The sequence below is a fragment of the Molothrus ater genome, chromosome W (assembly GCF_012460135.2).
Source record: "Molothrus ater isolate BHLD 08-10-18 breed brown headed cowbird chromosome W, BPBGC_Mater_1.1, whole genome shotgun sequence".
NCBI lineage: Eukaryota > Metazoa > Chordata > Aves > Passeriformes > Icteridae > Molothrus > Molothrus ater.
Genome location: NC_050510.2, coordinates 3,472,401 through 3,492,946, shown reverse-complemented (window position 1 = coordinate 3,492,946; position 20,546 = coordinate 3,472,401). Strand labels below are relative to the sequence as shown.

Here is a 20,546-nt window from a genome sequence, read left to right as displayed (position 1 = left end):
GAAGTTGTGCAGGCTGTCCCAAATCACCTCCCCATCCTCCATGTGCCTTAGCAGAGCTTCCCAGAGAGTCTGGTTCATGATCTTCCCAGGCACAGGGGTGAAGCTGACAGGGCGGTGGTTCCCAGGGTCCTCCTTTCTACCCTTTTTAAAGATGGGGACAATATTTCTCTTTTTCCAGTCACCTGGGACTTCACCTGACTGCCATGCCTTTTCAAATATCATGGAGAGTGGCTTGGCAACTACATCAGTCAATTCCCTCAGGACTCTGGGATGCATCTCATCGGGTCCCATAGACTTATCTACATTCAGGTTCCTTAGATGGTCATGAGCCTGATCCTAAAGTGGAAGGGACTTTTCTCCCCCAGTCCCCATCCTGCTGTCCATCCATTTGACAGGTGTGGGAAGAGAGGTTGGCATTGAAGACTGAGGCAAAAAAAATGTAGAGTACCTCAGCCTTCTCCTTGTCCATTCTTAACAGTTTCCCAGCACTGTTTATCAGGGGGGTAACACCTTTTTTGACTGCTGACAGACCAGTAGAAGTCTTTCCTGTTATTCTTTGCATCTCTTACCAGGTTCAATTCCAGCTTTGCCTTGGCCTTCTTGACCCCATCCCTACACAACTGGACTGCATCCCTATACTCTTCCCAGGATACCTATCCTTGTTTCTATTGCCTGTGCATTTCCTTCTTACCCTTTAGTTTGACCAGCAGGTCTCTACTCAGACATGCCTATCTCTTGCCTTCCTTGCCCAATTTCTTGCTCCTGGGGATCACTGGCTCTTGTGCTCTATGGAAGGCTTCCTTCAACATCTGCCAGCTCTATCCTGCTTCCTTGTCCGAGGGCAGTTTCCATGGGGTTCCTATTGACTGACTCCTAGAAGAGCTGGAAGTTTGCTTTCCTAAAGTTCATTGTCCCAACTTTACTCTTCCTCTCCATAATTCTACCAGGCACTCAAGTGAGCCAGACAGGCCTGTAGTTTCCAGGATCATCCTTCTTGCCCTTCTTTAAAATTGGGATATTTGCCAGCTTTCAGTCAGCTGAGGCCTCTCCAGATTCCCAAGATCATTCAAAAATCATTGAGAGAGACCTCATGGTGACATCAGCAGCTCTTTGAGGAGCCAAAGATGGAGGCAAAGAATGCATTAAACATCTCTGTCTCATCCATGTCCCTGTTTGTGAGGTGACCATCCTCATCCTGTAATGGGCCAATGTTATTTCTTCACTGCCTTTTGCTATTAATGTATTTATAAAACTGTTTATTGTCCCCCACAGTTTTGGCAGCTCCAGCTGAGCTTTGGCCACACAAATTTTCTCCTTACAGTGGCGAGCAGCATCTCTGTATTCTTCCCATATCACCTGACCTTGCTTCCACTGGGCACACACCTTCCTTTATAGCCTTATTTCTAATAGGAGATCACTGTTCAGCCATGCCTGGCCTTCTGCCTCACCTGCTTGACTTCCAACATTGGGCAATTTCCTTCTCCTGTGCCCTTAGGAGGTGATGTTTAAAAAATGACCAGCACTAATGGACCCCAGCATCTTCAGAAGTTTTTTCCCAGGGGACCTTACTCACTAGTTCCCTCAGCAGCCTGAAGTCTGCTCTCCTCATGTCCAGAGTTGAGGTTTTGCTGGCACTTTTCCTCCTGTCAAGAGATTTTAAACTTGATCTCTTCATGGTCACTGTGGCCATGATGGCTGCCAATCACCACTTTGCTCATGAGATCCTGTGTTGACCAGCAGCAGGTCAAGGAGGGCATCTTTCCAAGTCGGCTCCCTTAGGATCTGTTCCATGAAGTTGTCATCCATGTGTTTTAGCAATCTTTTGGACCTGTTTGTACCAGCTGTGTGATATTCCCAGTTAACAACTGGAAAGTTCAAATTCCCCATAAGGACAAGGGTGGTTGATTTAGAGGTGTTCCTCAAAGAATAATTCATCGGTGTCATGGTCCTGGCTAGAAGGTCTATAAAAGATTTTCACAATGGCATCCTCATTATTTGTTTGCTCCTTGATTCTTACCCAGAGGATCTCAACCATGCCATGGCCAACTGTAAACTCCACACATTCCAGTCCCTCCATTACATAGTGCCATACCCCCCAACACTACCTGCCCTTCCTATCCTTACTAAAGAGACTGTAATCATTCATCATTACACACCAGTCTTGAAGTAATTCAGAGCTGTACAATCACAGTCTCCAAGTCTCCAGAAGTCCTTGCTACTTCCATCTCAGAAGTACAGAAATGCAGTCTGCAAACATACCTTCAGTAATTGTCTCCCATTTCTATGTCATATAAGAAAGATTAGATATAACATCCTTCCTGTGTTTTTTCTCTGGACTGGTATCTAGTGCCATTCTTTTTGTCCTCCCAAGCAAACAATTAATTATTTTGCTAACTTTCTTTATCAAAGTTTGCAATTTGTCAACCAAACTTTCAAGGACAAATGATAGTAGCAACAAAAAGCTCAGTGTAGATACTTGCTGTTTGTCACTGGAAAATTTATCAGCATAGCCAATCACTTTTACTCCAAATTATAGGCAAAAAAACTCACTGTCAGGGATCACATATTCTAAATAGCACTAATTATCTATATCTCTTTAATGCATTTCTAAAATGCAAGATTAGAGGAAGTAAACATCTGGCAAGATTCTTGCAGCATCAAGAACTGGTTCTCTCAATCCGGGTTTATTAATTTCTTGAAGAAGTCAAAATTAGTAACAGTTTTTCAGTTGTGTGCTTTATCAATGAGAAAAGTAAAGCTAGCATACAGGTGAATCAAAAAGCTCCTCTTCCACTTTTTCAGCCTCTCGAATGCTGAAATGTTACAATCTGAATTGTACAATCAGTTGTTTTTAGAAAAATTCATGAAAAGTATACCTTCAAAACAAGTTCCAAGACAACCAATTGAAACAGCAGCAACTTTAACCAGAAAAATAATTCAAATATTCTTCTGGCTGAGTGGTTACCAAACAAGTTATATTTCTTAAAGAAAAAGTCTATGCAGCATTGAGGGAAGATGTCGGAAAATTCTTTTAAATTTAGCACAATACTATATGATCCCTATATTAGTGGTTAATGCTTAGTTTTGTACCATACAGTGCTTAGTACAAATGCCAGAGATTACTGTGCCCTTGTGTTAACTCCCTACATCTGTGACTAATAAGTCTTATGCCAGCTAATGCTTCCTTGTTTACTTATATCAGTGATTAATATGTACTAGCAGATGTCTTAGTTTTGAGAACAGAGAGAGAGTACTGGAGTAAAGAATGATAAGGGAAGTGTATTGTGACCTGACCACATATTTGAGATACTCTCAAGGAGGAAAGATTCATCAGATAATTTGGGAAAATAAAAGGGAATTTAAAGGAATGGGATGTTCCCAAATGACCACCAAAGACCCTCAAAAGACCTCTACTCATATACAAATATGTTTGTGGAAATAACAAGCATGTATGCATGTATTCAGGAAATGTGACGAAAATGTAATAGACATATGATGAATATATATTAGTTTCAGGAATATAACCTGGTCTGTTAGGTTACTGGGCATGCATGCTTTGAGGAGAATTCCCCATGCATCCAGTGCTGCTGATTAAGCAATTTTTGCTTCCTAACATTAAAAAAAATGTTTGGAACGTTAATTTCCCAGTTTTAGGTGAGAATGGTAATCATATATTTGAGTACAAGTAGCTTATGTCAGAACCCAGGACATTCCTCTGGCTGCCTTGGATGGCTCGAGCCCCTGGCAAGGAGCTCAGAGACCTTGGCACAAAGCCAAAGACACCTGTGCTTTTGATTTTAACCCATGGAGAAAATTATCAACTTTATGTGAAGATTTACAAGCCACGAGAGTTTAAGTAGAATGATAGCTAGTTTGTCACAAGATAGAAAAGTAGAATTTTGGGGTTTTTAGAATGGGAGTTCAGAAGCCAAGATGGAGGGATTTGGACATGCCTTGTCTTTCCTCTTTCTTCTTCATAGCCTCCATCTTCTGTGTGATGGTGGCACTTTTGGATTGGTTTAGAGTAGAGACGGACTGTCTAACATAGGTGATAGGTATTGGAAAATTATTGTAAATAAAATACATGTAGTTCTTAGTATAAAAAACTAACACTGCCTATGGGACAGTCAGTGTGCCACGGACCGACCTGCTAGACAGACCTCAGCAGGTCAGAAAATAATGTTATAGATAAGAGAAAATAAACAACCTTGAAAACCACAGCCAAGGAATCCTGACTCCTTCTTCGATTGCGACACTGGGAAAAAGAGACATTCTAACACCTCGGGGTCATCTCAGCCACAGAGACTCCGGGAGCTTAGATTCACAATGTTGTTAAACTGATAAGCTCAAACATCAATTTTGTGTACAGAGTTAAAGAAAAACAACCACATTTAGTCTCTGCCATTTACATAAGTCTCACAACAAGTCCTTTAGCACAAAACCTCCTAAAATACTGATGCAGGCATGCTATACAATTACTTCTCACTTGCATTTGAGCCACATTTCTTCTATCACTATTTACCACAGTATATGCCTGCAGAAGATGAACCACAGTGATCATTTAGCAGTAACAGAATCATAGAATAATTCAGTTAAGAAGGAACCTCAGGAGGCCTTTAGTTGATCCTTGTGATCAAAGCAGGGTGAGCAAGACCATGTGTCCTGGTTCTGACCAGGACAGGGTTAATTTTTGCAGTAGTTGTGAGGGGGCATGGCAAGGACCCAGAAGTTATTCTATACTACCTAACATCATTGCTGGGGGCAAGGGGAAAGAGAGTGTCTTCTGGGGAGAAGGGGCTCCTTCCAGCGGAGTAAGTGGGGCAGAGGAAGCCATCCAGCCATCCGCTATTTTAGGGAGGTTTCCATGTGAATAATTTCCTTTCTTGTACTCTTTGTCATTAGTATTGTTGTTCTCACTGTTACTTTTCCTATCTCATTGCTGTTTCCAGTAAATTGTTCTTATCTCAACCCATGATCTTTGCCCTCTGTATCTCCAATTCTCCTCTCTGGCCCACCACCCACCATGGCAGGAGGGGGAGGGGAAAATGGGAGAGCAACAGAAGGGCACATAGTTTGGGAGAGTCTTGGTGGGGGTACTGAATTGGGAAGTATCCCTCCTAAGCCATGACACCATGTTATGCAGGGCTAATCCAGCCAAGTCTTGAAAACAACAAAGAATGAAAAATGCACAGATTCTCTGGGCTTTTCTAATGCTCAACTGTCCTGATAGTGAAAAAGGTTTTCCTTATATCTAGTCAGAACCTCCCATTTCAAAATAAGTCCACGGTGTCTCATCCTTGCTCCACAACACTGTGGAAAGCCTGACTCAAGTCTTCCTGATAATCTCATAGGTATGAGGAAACTGCTCTAAGGTCTGCCTGTTCATTGTGTGTCATCCCATCTGTGTGTCCCTGTCATCATCATCATCTACATCCACCCTCAAAGACTTGTTATTCAGGCTGCACAACCCCAATACCCTCGCCTTCTCTGGAATCTCTCCCATCTCCTCTTCTCCCTCTCCACCTATTCTGACCACCTATAAAGATTTAATTTTGTTTCAGGATTAAAGAGAAGAAAACAATATTGCTTCTTTTTACTATTGCCATGTAAATACATAAGCACTGAATACTTAAATTAACAAGAATATGCCCAAACCCCTACCTTACTAGTCTCATCTATCTCAGTCATTGCTTCTTAGGGAGAATATTAAAAACAGCAGTATGCATTACATATTTTAGCATAAAGAATTATTTTCTCAGCTGACTGACAGTTTATCCTATTCCTTGTCCACAGCTAAGGTTTTCAGGCTTCATTTATGCTATATATATTGTGTTCATTGAACTACTTTTAATTTCATGTTCATAAAATTTGATGATGGCAATCAAGACAAGCATTACATGCTAAAACACTTTTAAGCTGGTTAAGAGTTCAATACTTGTAATGCTGCCTTGAAATAATTTCTTATGTAGAGCAACTGAAACTATTCCTTTAAAGAATTTAATCCTCATATTGGAAAGGATTTAAAATTATTCTGTCCTTCATGAATTTGAGTTTTGTTTTGAAGTACGATTAGTCAATTTTTGAACCTTCAGAAATTTCTTCTGAATCAGGGCTCAAAATAATTTTGTATCGAAAAATTAATGACATACTCTTTAGCACTATTGGAATACAGAAGTTAGGAGAACTAACTTTAAACTCTGTGTTTTAAAACTGGGAAAAAAATACATTAATATATATGATTGCTAGATTACCTTTAAGGGTTCCATCACTTCCAGATGGAGAGCAGACTGACTGTGGTGACCTCAAGGAAAAAGATGCAGCATTCCTTACTGAAGGATCGCCATCCTAAAGTGACCATGATTAAAAAAAAAAAAAAATCATGAACACTTCATAAAATAAAGACCAAAATTAGTACATATACTGGTAAAATGGACTGGATGAAAAAGCATACAAAAATATTAGAAAAATATTTATTTATATAAAAAACTTTGTCATTTGGACTGCTATTAGACTACTATATAGGCAAAATTAAAAAAAAATCAGCCTTAAGAATTTAGAACCAGAACATGCAAACAAAAATAAATCCATGTATGTCTCCTAGCTAAATAAGCACTTTGGTTGACATTAAGATTTCATTTAGAAGTTTTTTGTTACATATAGTAAAGAGCTGGAAAACAGAAAGATGAACTCTCTACAATACCAACTGAAAGAAATTGAGTATAATAAGTAGATTTTTCTCTTTTTTAAACAAATTCAGCATTATTTAAATTAGCCTACCCTTAAAGTTTACTAGAATGCCATCTTACTTTTACAGTTAAGCAAACCAAAACTTTGTATTCATACCCTCCAACATAAACACATCAGGACTGAACAAAATCTGTAGCACACCCATTGTGGCAACTGAAATAGATGGATGTCAACTACACACTCCCTCTGACAATGGTAAATCAGCCAATTTCCACATGCATAGCAGTAGATCAGCCACTGCATGTTATGCCTTGTGAAGGCATAGTTCACACTGCTTAAGAATAAAGAAAATAGTTTGATATTTATGGACTGAAAGTGCTTACAAGGCAAAGAGTATAAATTCATCAGAAACCATATTTCATCAATTTCATCACAAATAGGCATTTACAAAACAATTCTATTAGATTTTTTCCCCTCCCACAGCAAAATGAATCTAAACCTCATTATGTGCTATTAATTACACTTATTTTTCTAACTGCTTGCAGAAAGACTTGTTGCCTGGTGAGAAAGACTCATGTGTAAAGAAATCTAATATTCTGATTCAATGCAATAAAAACAACTATACCTTAAACTTACATGCTTTTTATTGCAAGTCAAAATGAATTAATTTGCTGATGTAACAGTTACTTGTTTATTTAATACACTGAAAGTAAGGAGATTATTTTTTCAAACATTAATTATCATTGAATTATAATAAATCTCAAATCCACCAAAATACTGGGGGGAACAAAAGCTTAGTAACTTTCATAGATATATTTTTTATTAGAACAGGAGAGGTCCTCTACCCATGGACTGCCAAGGACAAAGGTAAAGACGTCTTTTATTAAATTAATTGAACTAACTAGGTAGATGATCTTTCAGGTACACACATGCCATTCCTGAAAATTTGTCAGCTAGTGTAGAAGTCCTCATTTACTGTTTCCTAGATAAGAACTTGATCGAATGGTGAAATGTAAGCACAAACTTATATTCTGGGCATGTTCTCACATGCACTTACAGCCCAGAAAGCCAACTGCAGTCTGTGCTGCATCAAAAGCAGTGTAACCCAGCAGGTCAAGAGAAGTGATTCTGTCCCTCTGCTCTGGTGAGACCCCACCTGCAGTACTGCCTCCAGCTCTGGAGTCCCCAGCACAGGAAGGACATGGACCTGCTGAAGCAAGTCCAGAAGAGGCCACCAAGATGATTAGAGGGCAGGAACACCTCTGCTATGAGGAAAGGCTGAGAGAATTAGGACTCTTCAGCCTGGAGAAGAGAAAGCTCCAGGGAGACCTTAGAGCAGCCTTCCAATAGCTGAAGGGAGCCTGCAACAAAGCCAGAGGAGGACTCTTTATCAGGGAGTGTAGCAATAGGACAAGGAGCAAGGGCTTAAAGCTGAAAGAGGGTAGATCTAGATTAGATGTTAGGAAGGAAGTCTTCCCTGTAAGTGTGGTGAGGCCCTGGGACAAGTTGTCCAGAGAAGCTGTGTCTGCCAAATCCCTGGAAGTGTTCAAAGCCAGGCTGGATGGGGCTTGAAACAACCTGGTCCAGTGGAAGGTATCCCTGTCTACAGCAGGGGGTTGGAACTAGATGGTGTTTCAGGTCCCTTCCAACCCAAACCATTCTATGATTCTCTGGTTTCTCAAATATGGTCCTTTACTTGAGTATATGCACAGTGAGCCTTCAAGTATATGCTTGCTGATTTAGTAGAATTGAATATTACAAACCCACAATATCCTGCAGACATTAATAACTTCTAAAGAACAAAATCCCAAAGCTAAGAAAAAAGATAAAGCTTTAGATTTTATGATATAATAATCGTTGTTCATAACTATCTCTGCCAAAGTTAATACTGTTTTTAAAAAAGATGCAAATTTATGATTAACGTGATTGTTCATATATAAATGCAAAACTTGAATTACTTCAACTAGTTCAAACTGTTTTCTGCGGGACAGCTACTAAAATCAGTTTTTAAAGGTACACTTACTTTTTACCCTTGGTCTTTTACCTATTAAACTGAACGAGGATGGTATGCTTTATGTTTTCATAGTCGGTCAGTTTTGAATGAGTTTCATAGAATTGTTAAGGTTGGAAAATATTTTTAAGATTATCAAGTCCAACCAATAACACAGCACCACCATTATGTTGACCATTAAACCATGTCCCCAAGTGCCACATCCACACGTTTTTTGAACAATTCCAAGGATGGTGACTCAACCAATACCCTGGGCAGTCTGTTCCAATGTTTGACAACCGTTTCCATGAAGAAATTTTCCCTAATATCCAATCTAAACCTCCCCTGGATCAACTTGAGGCCATTTCTTCTTGTCCTATTGCTTGTTCCCCAGAAGAACACAACTCCCACCTGGCTCCACCCTCCTTTCAGGGAGTTGTAGAGAGTGAAAAGGCTACCCCTGAGCCTCCTGTTCTCCAGGATGAGCCCCCTCAGCTACTCCTGGTGCTCCAGACCCCTCCCCAGCTCCATTGCCCTTCTCTGGACTCGCTCCAGCACTACAATGTCTTTCTTGCAGTGAGGGGCCCAGAACTGGACACAGCATTCGAGGTGTGGCCTCACCAGTGCTGAGTACAGAGGGACAATCACTGCCCTGGTCCTGCTGGTCACACCATTTCTGATCCAAGCCAGGATGCCATTGGCCTTCTTGCCCACCTAGGCACACACTGGCTCATGTTCAGCTGCTGTTGCTCAGCACCCCCAGGTCCTTTTCCTGTGGGCAGCTTTCCAGCCACTATTTCCCAAGCCTGTAGTGTTGCAGGGGGTTGTGTGACTCAAATGTGGGACCTGGCACTTGGCCTTGTTGAACCTCATACAATTGGCCTTGTCCCATGGCTCCAGCCTGTCCAGATCCCTCTGCAGAGCCTTCCTGCCCTCCAGCAGATCAACACTCCACCCCAACTTGGTGCCCTCTGTAAACTTGCTGAGGTTGCACTTGATCCCCTTGTCCAGGCCATCAATGAAGATATTAAAAAGGGCTGGCCCCCATACTGAGCTTTGAGGAACTCCACTGGTGACTGGCTGCCAACTGGATGTAGCTCCATTCTCCACCACTCTCTGGGCCTGACCATCCAGACAGTTCCTAGCCCAGTGAAGAGAGCACCTGTCCAACCCATGGGCTGCCAGCTTTTCCAGGAAAATTCTATGGGAGACAGCATCAAAGACTTTACTGAAGTGCAGGTAGTCACACACACAGCCTTTCCCTCACACACTAGTTGGGTCACCTGGTCATAAAAGGAGATCAGGTTGGTCAATCAGGACCTGCCTTTCCTAAACCCCTGCTGGCTGGGCCTGATCCCCTGGTTGTCCTTTGTCCTGCACATGCCACGTGATCACACTCAAAATGATCTATTCCATAACCTTCCCAGGTACTGAGGTCAGGCTGACAGGCCTGTAGCTCCCCGGATCCTCCTTCCAGCCCTTCTTGTTCATGGCTGTCACATTGGCACCTCCAGTCACCTGGGACCTCCTCAGTTGGCCAGGACTGCTGGTAAATGATGGACAGTGTCTTGGTGACCTCTTCTGCCAGCTCCCTTAGTACCCTTGGCTGGATCCTATCCAACCCCATAGACGTGAGGGGGTCTAAGTAGCATACCAAGCCTTTTCCTCATCATTTGTCACTGTTTACCTCCACATCAAATACAGGATGGAGATTCTCCTTGGCCCTCCTTTTGTTGCTGATGTATTTGTAGAACCACTTTTTGTTGTCTTTTACAGCCGTAGGCAGATGAAGTTCTAGCTGGGCTTTGGCTCTTTGAATTTTCTCCCTGCATGACCTCACAACATCCTTGTAGTCCTACTGAGCTGCCTGCCTCTTTTTCCAGAGGTGATGCACTCTTGTTCTCTCCGAGTTCTATTCAAAGCTCTCTGTTCAGCCAGGCCAGTCTTCCCTGCTGGCTTGTCTTTCGGCACATGGGGGCAGCCTGCTCCTTTCAGATTTCTTTTTTAAAGCACATCCAGCTTTCCTGGAGCCCTCTGCCCTTCAGGACTGCCTCCCAAGTGACTCTCTCAACCAGGCTCCCAAACAGGCCAGTCTGCACTCTGCAAGTCCAAAGTGGCAGTTCTGCTGATTCCCCTGCTTACTTCTCTGAGAACAGAAAATTATCATTTCATTATCACTGTGCCCAAGATGGCCTCCAGTTATCACATCCCACACCAGCCCCTCTCTGTTCACAAACAGCAGGTCCAGTGGGGCACTCTTCCTGATTGGCTCACTCACCAGCTGTGTCAGTTCTTCCACACACTCCAGGTACCTCCTGGACTGTTTCCTCTGCTGTGCTCTATTTCCAGAACAGATCTGGTAATTTGAAGTCCCCCATGAGAACAAGGGCCAGTGATCGCAAGACTTCTCCCAGCTACTCATAGAACATTTTGTCTTCTTCTTCATCTTGGCTGGGTGGTCTATAGGAGATTCCCATCAGGAGATTTGCTCTGCTGGCCTTCCCCTTAATTCTTACCCATAAACACTCAACCCTTCCAGTACCATCATCAAGTTCTAGACAGTCAGAACATTCTCTAACATACGAGAGGTATCTAAAGCCTCTCCTTCCTTGCTGATCCCTTATAAAGAATTTATACCCATCCATTGCAGCCTTTCAGTCATGCAAGTCATTCCACCATGTCTCCATGACTGCAACTATATCATAGTTTCCCTGCTGCACCATGGCTTCCAGTCCCTCCTGTTTGTTGCCCATGCTGCATGCATTGTTGTAGATACACTTCAGTTGCATGTGCTGATGATACAAAACTAGGAGGAGTGGCTGATACACCTGAAGGCTGTGCTGCCATTCACAGGGACCTTGATAGGCTGGAGAAGTGGGTGGAGAGAAGCCTAATGAGGTTCAACAAGGGCAAGTGTAGGGTCCTGCACCTGGGGAGGAATAACCCCAAGTACCAGCACAGGTTGGGGGTGGCCTACTAGAGGTAGTAGTTGGGAAATATATGTTCAAGAACTGCTTCTTATTTTGAAGAATTTGCATTGCTGAAACAGAGACTGAGAAAAATACCTGATGAGATTGTGTATTATGATAGATTCCTTCATTACAAAACTCTCTTGTTGAAGATATCACTTCTTAGCTAATATTTTTCATCAGCATAATTCTTTCATTTAAAAAGAGAAGACTAATAAAACTAATAACTGTCTTAAGAGTCCCAGTGTACTAATCCCTGTAAGGAATTTAGGTAGCCTGGTGTTAGCAATACACTTGTTGAATACAACAGTTTTTTGCTTCCACAAGCTAATTTAGGAAGACAAGAGTTGCCCCTAGTTTTCATAACGTAAATTAAATATATCTTTTAAAAAAAGGTCAAAAAAAGGCCCGCTTGTCACCAGGTTTTGATCAAGTTTTGTAACTGTTGTAGGCATCACTAAGACCGCATAGTTCAAAGAGCTAAAAGCAAAAAATAAAAATGAAACTTAAGTGCTGTCTCCTTAAGAGGTGTTATGAGACTGTGTGCCAAACTTGGAAAGAAGAGTCAAAACATGCTTCATCCACAGGATGAGATGCTCATTAAGAAAGTGAAGAAGTTGAAAACACCATGGGAGAAAGTTGCTGTTCTTTTTCACTTATATTCAATACTTGAGCAAGAATTTCTCCCACGTGAAATCAAGTCACTAGGAAAACATATTATAAATAAACCAGGCCATAAAAGCACATAATAGATCTGTAAGAAAAAATGTTAAAAGCAATTTTTGCCTTTGACAACACTACTATATTACTGAATAGGTTATGCAATTGTCTCATCTAATTGACAGGGGAATCTTCAGAAAGACATGTTAACTATAAACCTATTTAGAATCTAGTATTGTTTACATCAATATATCGATACAATAATTGCAGAGAGACTCTACCATCTCTTTATAATAACCTCACATGAGTAAGATTTTTTACTTTTCATACTTTCATCAGAATCAATGTCACAAACTGTTCCAAAGGACAGAGATCTAGAAAAATCTTAAAACTTGCACATTAAAGTTGCACATTTGAGTGCACACATCTGAAACCGAAATATATTGTCAGTGGTTTTATTCATCAACAGCATCCTCATAAAATATCTGACTTTTAAGGCAGCTAAACACATACTTGGTTTATCACAGTAAATATTTGTTTCATCATCATAAACTGATCTAGGTAACATACATCACTACTTATCCTGTGCACGATCTGTAGATAGTCTTCATTTGAGCCATGTCTAGAATTATCAGCATGATGATTAGCTGAATTTCCAGACAATTGACTTGAAACTTTATTTTCATGGAGATTTCTCATCCCAGCTGTGACAATGGGACTAGATACTGAAGCTGAAATACAGAAAAATAAAAATAATTATATCAATATAGTCACACAATCATTAACTCTAAAAAATCTCACAGAAAAGGCCATAATATTAATGTGTTGGATGCAGGAGGTCTAGGATTGTAACAAGAATCCCAACTTTCTTCACTGAATCCTTTTTCCACAAATACCTTGAATAAAATTAGTATCTAAGTTTTAAATTTTCAAGAGACTTAAACCTAAATTCCATGTACAGATTAGCCAAGCTTCACTCCACATCTATTCTAATTACAGTCAGCATCATACTCATAGGTTATAGAAAACTTTATTTTCCTCTATATAATATGCATTCTCTACCTTTAATAACTTCCAAGGTATTCATGAGACACATAACATTACATACAGAACACCTATATAAATTCTAAGCACACTGCTAAACTTTAGGAACAGATGATTTAAAAGAATCTAACAAGAATTCTACTTCCAAGAAAGGATAATGCCTAGATACTTAATAGCGTTCATGTTGTTCAAGATTGTTTTAAGAAAAAGGAAAAACAAATCCATTAATTCTGAAGGTCATCTTTGCCAGTTACTGCATACCTTGAGTATAATTCTAGCCAACTTAGCCTAGCCTACACTGCAAAGGTTTGGTACGGTTAAATAAGCTGGCAGGAAAATTTACATTACACTGGCAAAAAATATGTTTTCACCAGTACAGATAAACAATTGCCATAGCTAACAAATAAAAAGTTTTAGGGTTTTTTAAATTTTTCTATTTTCATGTATATGTGACAACTATGCAAAATCAGTGTACATAGAGGAGAAGCATTAACACCAAGGTCACTGGTTCAATCTCTATATGGGCCATTCACTTAAGAGTTCGACTCGATGATCCTTCTGGGATTTTTTGAAATAAAATAAATACTACCACTGTACAGTCAGGAAAGCAAAGCTTAAGCATACCCAAAAAATTCTCTACCAACTCCAAGATTTGCATTAAGCATGTGACTCCTTGAAAGAAATTAGAGAGCTGTGAAACACACACATGAAGGTAAAGCTGACATAAGATAGGAGAATAAAATAAATATCAAAGACTTACCTTGCTGCATCTGAGGATGTGGTGTGTAACTTGGAGGATGTGAATATGGCATGTATCCTGCAGGACTTTGAGGAGCATATGGACTAGGCACTGGACTGTTCTGTTGTGCCAAAAATCTGTTACCAGAGCTTGTTTGTGGTGGCACAAACCGGCTAAAAAATAAAATGAAAAAAATTTGAAAAAGTTGGAAAAGGAAATTTATACAAATTTCTTATTTCTTTTAGAAGACAAAGGGAGCTGGGGGTGTTTAGTCTGGAGAAAAGAAGGCTCAGGGGACACTTTATTGTTGAAAGGAGGTAGCAAGCAACAGAGCAAGAGGAAATGGCCTCAAGTTATTCTAGGGGAGGTTTAGATTATTTTTCAGGAAAAATTTCTTTAGCAAAAGGTTTGTCAAGCACTGGCACACACTGCCCAGTGAAGTGATTAAGTCACCAACCTGGAGGTATTTAAAATGTGTGTACATGTGTCACTTAGGGACACGGTTTAGTAGTGGACCTGACAGTGTTAAGTTAACGGTTGGACTTGATGATCTTAGAGGTCTTTTCCAACCTAAATGATTCTATAGGTACATGCTACTTGCTGACACTCAAAGTTTGAAAAAGAACCCGAAAGTTGATGAGAAAGCTGATGGAAGACTGGCCAAATTACTGGGCCTATCCTCCTCTGAGCAGCCTTTTGTATAACTGTTACAACAGTATTCCATGTTTTTACAAGCCTTCTTTTCCACCCTTCTGTCACACTGGTAATGTTATACATGCTGGAACACATAGCCTCTTCTCTCCTGTTCTCCTGCCACAGGTAGAAAATAGCTGTAGGGTGTCAGGATGCAGGGGTATTATTTTAGCGGGAAAGAAAGTTTGCCAAAATTATGTGAGGGAGGGACAGCAGGGAATTCTGACTAATCAGAATACAAACATTACTCACTAGCAAAACCATGTTGCTTTTCCAGCTGAAGAAACTCACTCTGCTGTCAGACAAATGCAAAATATATCCTGACACTGATCACCTTCCATTCACATACTTGCAAAAAGAATTGACTGTCACTGTAGATAGAATTTGCAGTTTGCTGCCCATCCCACCCCATTTAAAAGAGAATGTTACCTGGAAGGGCTATGTGAGATAGTGGTTTGTTGATAATTAGAAGATGCAGGACTACCTCTCATGGAGTTCTGAGAAATATTAAACTGCGACATCATCATCCCTATTAAGAAGATAGCAGCATTACTTTACATGCATTTCCTTTTTAATCAATGAAGTCTCTCATTTCAGAAATTATTATATACAAAGAGATTACAAACTTTACAAACATTGATATCTTCTATCTACAACTGTTAGAAAACATTTTTAAAATATTGATTTCATGTAAGATGTCCATTTACACCATGACATAAAAAGAATGTTCCCTAAAGGAGTATTAAATAAATAATAAATATCAATGGCAGTTCCTCCCCTCTGGTCCTTAGCTAGTAAATAGTAACATTTTATAACAGGCCACATACTCCACACCCCAGGCTTGTGTGTGGAGTACTCAATGTGCCAATAAGATTTGGAAACTTCACAACAACTCAGAAGAGCACAGAAAACTTATCTCCCATTTTTAGATCAAGTACAACAAACAATCACCTCAGGCTGAGTGGTGCAAGATATTCTCGCTGCTCCCCTAATGCCCTAGTGGTTCCTTTCTAGCCAGGGACAACAGCTTTCTATTCCACCTCCACCACACTTAAAAGGAATGTTATCAAAGAAGGTGCTGAAATATTTTCAGTTGCAAAGAACCACCAGTATCCCATCTGTAGTCTCCAACAGCCTGTAGATTGCCACAGCCATGCTTTGAAAATTCAGGAGTTGTACTAGATGGCAAGCCACAAGTACGAATGGGCCTGGAACTAACTTGCATCTTTATTAGGGAGAATTTAAATGAATCTTTTTTGTTTTCTCTCTTCCATACAGATATAAAGAATTTCTAACCACCACATAACACTGGAAGTTGAAATGGTACAGGTACACAAGAACTTATATGACTTTTAACCAGGTGATTTTAATGATAGAATTTAATGTCTTGCAGCTAAAACAGCATCAGAATTCACATACACACTTGTGGTGGTTTCAGTTCAAAACCGGGCAGAAAGCCAATTTCGTGTTGTGGTTTATGTTCGCCAATTTAAGATTTCCCCAATTTGAAATTTTCCCAGCCAATGCACTAAAGAATGTGGTAGGTTTGGTGCTGGCCAGTCACCAATACACTCACTTCCTGCTGTGAGATAGGATTAGAAGAAAGGCAAAGCAGGCTCAAAACTTTAAGAGGGTATAAAGAAAATTTTATTAAAAGTAACTAGAAGGAAAAAAGTAGTAAGAATCAAAACAAACCCTTCAGAACACTTCTCTTCCCCTCACAACCTTTTCTTTCCTACAGACAATGTAAAGAAACCACACCCAAGATTTCCAGTCAGTTTACCACCTCTAAAATAGTCTTTCTTCAGTTCACTGAGGGAGAGAAGTCCCTCTTGTTAAGGTTATAGAGACTTCTCCTCAAGAGGAAAGGAAACAGTTCTCTGGTGGCTCTCAATTTGTCATGAACAGCAGCCGCCCAGGGAACCCTGCCATCATGAAGTCCTTCCCATTTCCACAAGCCTTCCCACAGCTTGTCGATGGGCCACATCTACTTATGGGGTATTGTTTTAAAGATGAGCTGTTCAAAGGCAAAAGTTCTCCTTATTGTCTATTTCTAAAATCATCTTCATCCCTGGGAATCTTCTTCTTCTCCTGGAAGCACAGGACTACTCTTCTCTCTTCCTCTGTTCAAACTTCTCATGGGATCACAGCCATTTCAACATCTGCTTATCTTAGCATGGAGGCCTTTGCTCGATATCAATTTGAACACTTGCATCTCCCCATAGTTTCATGCGTTACAAGGAAAAAGAGTCCTTTCTCCATAGCTTACAAGAGGATTTCAGTTCCAAACACAAGGCATCTCCTCCTCCCTCCCATCTGGGACTTAACTTCTTCCTCACTGACCTCGATGTCTTCATGCTTGCATCTTGTTCCTTTCTCTCACTCGAGGGAGGCTTGAAGCACTGAAAGGGTTAACATCCCGTCCAGGGCCTACCTGACCCACCGGTAACTTGTGGAGAGAGCTGCGGCTGGGCTGTGTCAGGATCGGCCTCATGGTTGGTCTTTGCTTTTCTGCACAGGCTGCAGGGGTCTCAGGTCTCAGCCGCGCTGGGGGAAGGGGATTTGATGATAAGATCTTCACAGCCACGGCCAGCCCTGCTCCGGCCCGGGCTCGGCAGCCTCCCCCGCCTTCCTGCCCGGCCGCTGCTGGGGCCCGGCCCGACCCGATCGGAGCCGATGCGATGGGGGGGGGGGGGGGGGGGGGGGGGGCGGCGGGCGGCCTGGGGAAGAGGAGAAGGGGCCCGGCCCGCGGCAGGACCGCCCGGCCAAGACGGGGCGGTCGGGGCCGCCACCTTCTCGCCGACCGGAAAGAAAATGAGAGAGTTCCCGGGTTTTTTCGTCTCTAACATGCGTGTTTCGCAGAGGCGTGTCCAGCTTCTCAGTGGTTCAACAGACTCAGTTACACAAAAAGCTTTACATCACTTCCCTGAGTTTCCTCCGATTCCAAACCAGGACAACGCTGCAGCTTGGGAAGCCACAGCAAGTGATCCAAAGCCATGGGTAAAAGCACATCAGCAATGCAAATATTTAAACCTAAGTTTAGATAGACGACTGACTAATCCAGAGTGTTTGGGAGTCATCAATCTTTGTATTACTATCACTAATTTCAATTACTGCAATATGCAGACAAGCAAAGCTAGTTTCAGAAATCCTCCTTGTCATCCTCTTTTCTCTTCCCCTCTCCCCAACAAAGAAGTGATGGAATAATCCCCCAGGAATTAAGCCATTACTACCTCCTGGTAGGTATGAAGTGCTGCATTCCAAGTATATTAGCCCAGATAAACTAGCCCAGAGCAGGAGTGAAATTCTCATATTGTGCTGGAAAATAAATAAATAAATAAATAAATAAATAAACCTCCATACTTTAGTACAGAGGACATTTCATTGCCCAGAGTAGCAGAAGTGGACTCCTCAATTCCTGCAAAATGTGATTAGATGAACACTGGTTGCCTTGCACAGAGGCAAGTGAGGAGGAAACTCCCGAGGCTCCCGAGGTGCTGGAGGCAGCATCTGGCATGCTCACTGCCCACTCACCTCTCACAGCCACTCTCACCACAGCTAGGTAGTAGTTAGTCAAATAATCCTTAACATTCACATACAGAATGCTGACAGAATGTGCCAGTATGAGCATGAACTATGCAGAAATTTCATTTTATGCTTAAAACAAAGATTGCACTTTTAAAATACTTGAAAAATATATCTCTTTTCTCCTCTGTAAATTTAAAACACACTTTTGGTTTAAAAAAGTATGACAGAAAATATAAAAAGTAATACATTTTAATGCCATTTAAAAAACCTAAAACTTATTCTGAGACAGGCAGTTCTCACCTCTTTATCTCTGTTAGGGGAGACAATCTAAATAACTTCAAAAAAAAACCAACCAAACAAAACACCTTAAATCCTCAGTGTCCATCCCCCTCCCCTTGCCCCACTAAAACCCCCCAAGCAACAACGACAACCAACCAAACAAAAAAATCCCCTACCACAACGTCTCTAAAGTTTTCAGACAGATAACAAGTCTGTCTAATAATGATGTAATGAGGAAGTAGTAAAAATAAGCCCAAACATTTAGTCTAAAAGGGAGTTGAAATTAGTCTGTGGTCATTAACAGTAAAATATCTTCTTGTACATTTTTTACACTGTTGTTCATATCACTAAGCAGCAGATTTATGGCTCCACTGTGTATCTCCATACCTTAAAATACTTAAGAATTTCTTTTAAATGCAACTTTAATTTTGATTGTTGGTAATGCTCAGTTTTAAGAAAACATCATCCTAGTAATAACATTCACACAATCACGGGATATGGGTCAAGTTGGAAGGGATCACAGTGGGTAATGTGGTCCCACCTCCCTGCTCAGAGTCATCCCAAAACACATGGCACAAGATTGTGTCCAGATGGGTCTGGAATATCTCCAGCGAGGGAGACTCCACACCCTTTCTGGGCAATCTGTTCCAGTGCTCGGTTACTGCACAGAGGAGTTCTTCCTCAAGTTCAGGTGGAACCTCCTGGGCATCAGTTCCTGCCCGTTCCTCTTGTCCCATTGCTGGGCCCCACTGAGCTGAGCCTGGTCCATTCTCTGACCCTTCCCTGCAGACACTGACAGACATTGATAAGGTCCCCTGACAGATGACTCCTCTTGAGGCTGAACAGCCCCAACTCCCTCTGCCTTTCCTCATAAGAGAGGTGCTCCAGTCCCTTAATCATCCTCACAGCCTCTGCTGGACCCACTCCAGGAACTCCATGTCTCTCCTGTCCTGAGGAGCTCAGAACTGGACACAGCATTGCAGGTGTGGAGAGGGGTAGGATCACCTCCCTGACCTGCTGCCAATGATCTTTCTAATGCATCCCAGGATTCCATTGGCCTTCTTCGTCAGAAGGGCACACACTTGTCCATCAGGAGCCTCAGGTCACCCCTAGCCTGTACTGGTGCCTGAGGTTGTTCTTCCCCAGGTGCAGAACCCTGCATTTGCTTTTGTTGAATTTCAGACAGTTCTTCTCTCCCAACTCTCCAACCTGTTGCAGTCCTTCTGAAAGGCTGCACAGCGCTTGGGGGTATTGGCCAGCTTTGTATTCTTAACATATATTCCCAGTCTTGTATGTAATTCTTTTGGCTCAGAAAAAAGGGATATGCGTACATCCATTTTAGCATTCCTACTGCCAAAGAATACAAAAACACAGCTCCAGATCACAGAAAAGGTCTTGTATGATTAAACTGTATTATAGCACCACGCATGCTTAAGCAAGGATTGCTCACCAACAGGCAATTTTTAAGTTAAATATACACTCTTATTGAAAGCATATGTCTACAAAGTTTTTCCCTTTTATGCATTAAAATATGCATTTTAATTCTTCTATAGATGAAAAAAAAATCAAAGCAACTGATGCTTAGGGTAAGATGCATAAGATTTTAATCCTCAAAAATGCACAAGTAAATAGTTTAAAGTGAATTTTAAGTTCTTTCTACATCCTAAGCTATGCTATGAAGACTAACCTATTGCAATATGGTATTTTAGCTGATCTTCTAACAGATATCTGCTGAAAGACAAAGCCAGTGTTGAGAAGAGAAAAAAATACTATGAAAACTGAAATTAAATAATAGCCTAATTTTAAATAAATAATTATGATAGCACCCAGAACTTTGTCTGTCATTTGATTAAAAAGGTCTAAAATAAAATTAACTTGTTGTCCTTGTACTGATGCTGCACAGTGATGTGATGCAGTCCATTCAGACAACCTAGTAATAGAAAAGAGTCTGAAAACT

The 20,546-nt window shown here is 41.2% G+C and overlaps 1 protein-coding gene across 4 annotated transcripts in view; it reads right to left on the bottom strand.

Annotated features, from left to right (window-relative positions):
• LOC118701528 (nipped-B-like protein) overlaps positions 1 to 20,546 on the bottom strand; it is a 167,396-nt gene that overhangs the window by 97,137 nt on the left and 49,713 nt on the right. For all 4 annotated transcript variants that reach the window (XM_036406183.1, XM_054517780.1, XM_036406185.2 and 1 more), the window contains exons 5-8: positions 15,212 to 15,311; positions 14,111 to 14,262; positions 12,877 to 13,037; positions 6,252 to 6,345 (exon numbers count right to left, since the gene is read on the bottom strand). In XM_036406183.1, the coding sequence (XP_036262076.1) occupies positions 6,252 to 6,345; positions 12,877 to 13,037; positions 14,111 to 14,262; positions 15,212 to 15,311 (507 nt within the window). The remainder of the gene's footprint in view (positions 1 to 6,251; positions 6,346 to 12,876; positions 13,038 to 14,110; positions 14,263 to 15,211; positions 15,312 to 20,546) is intronic.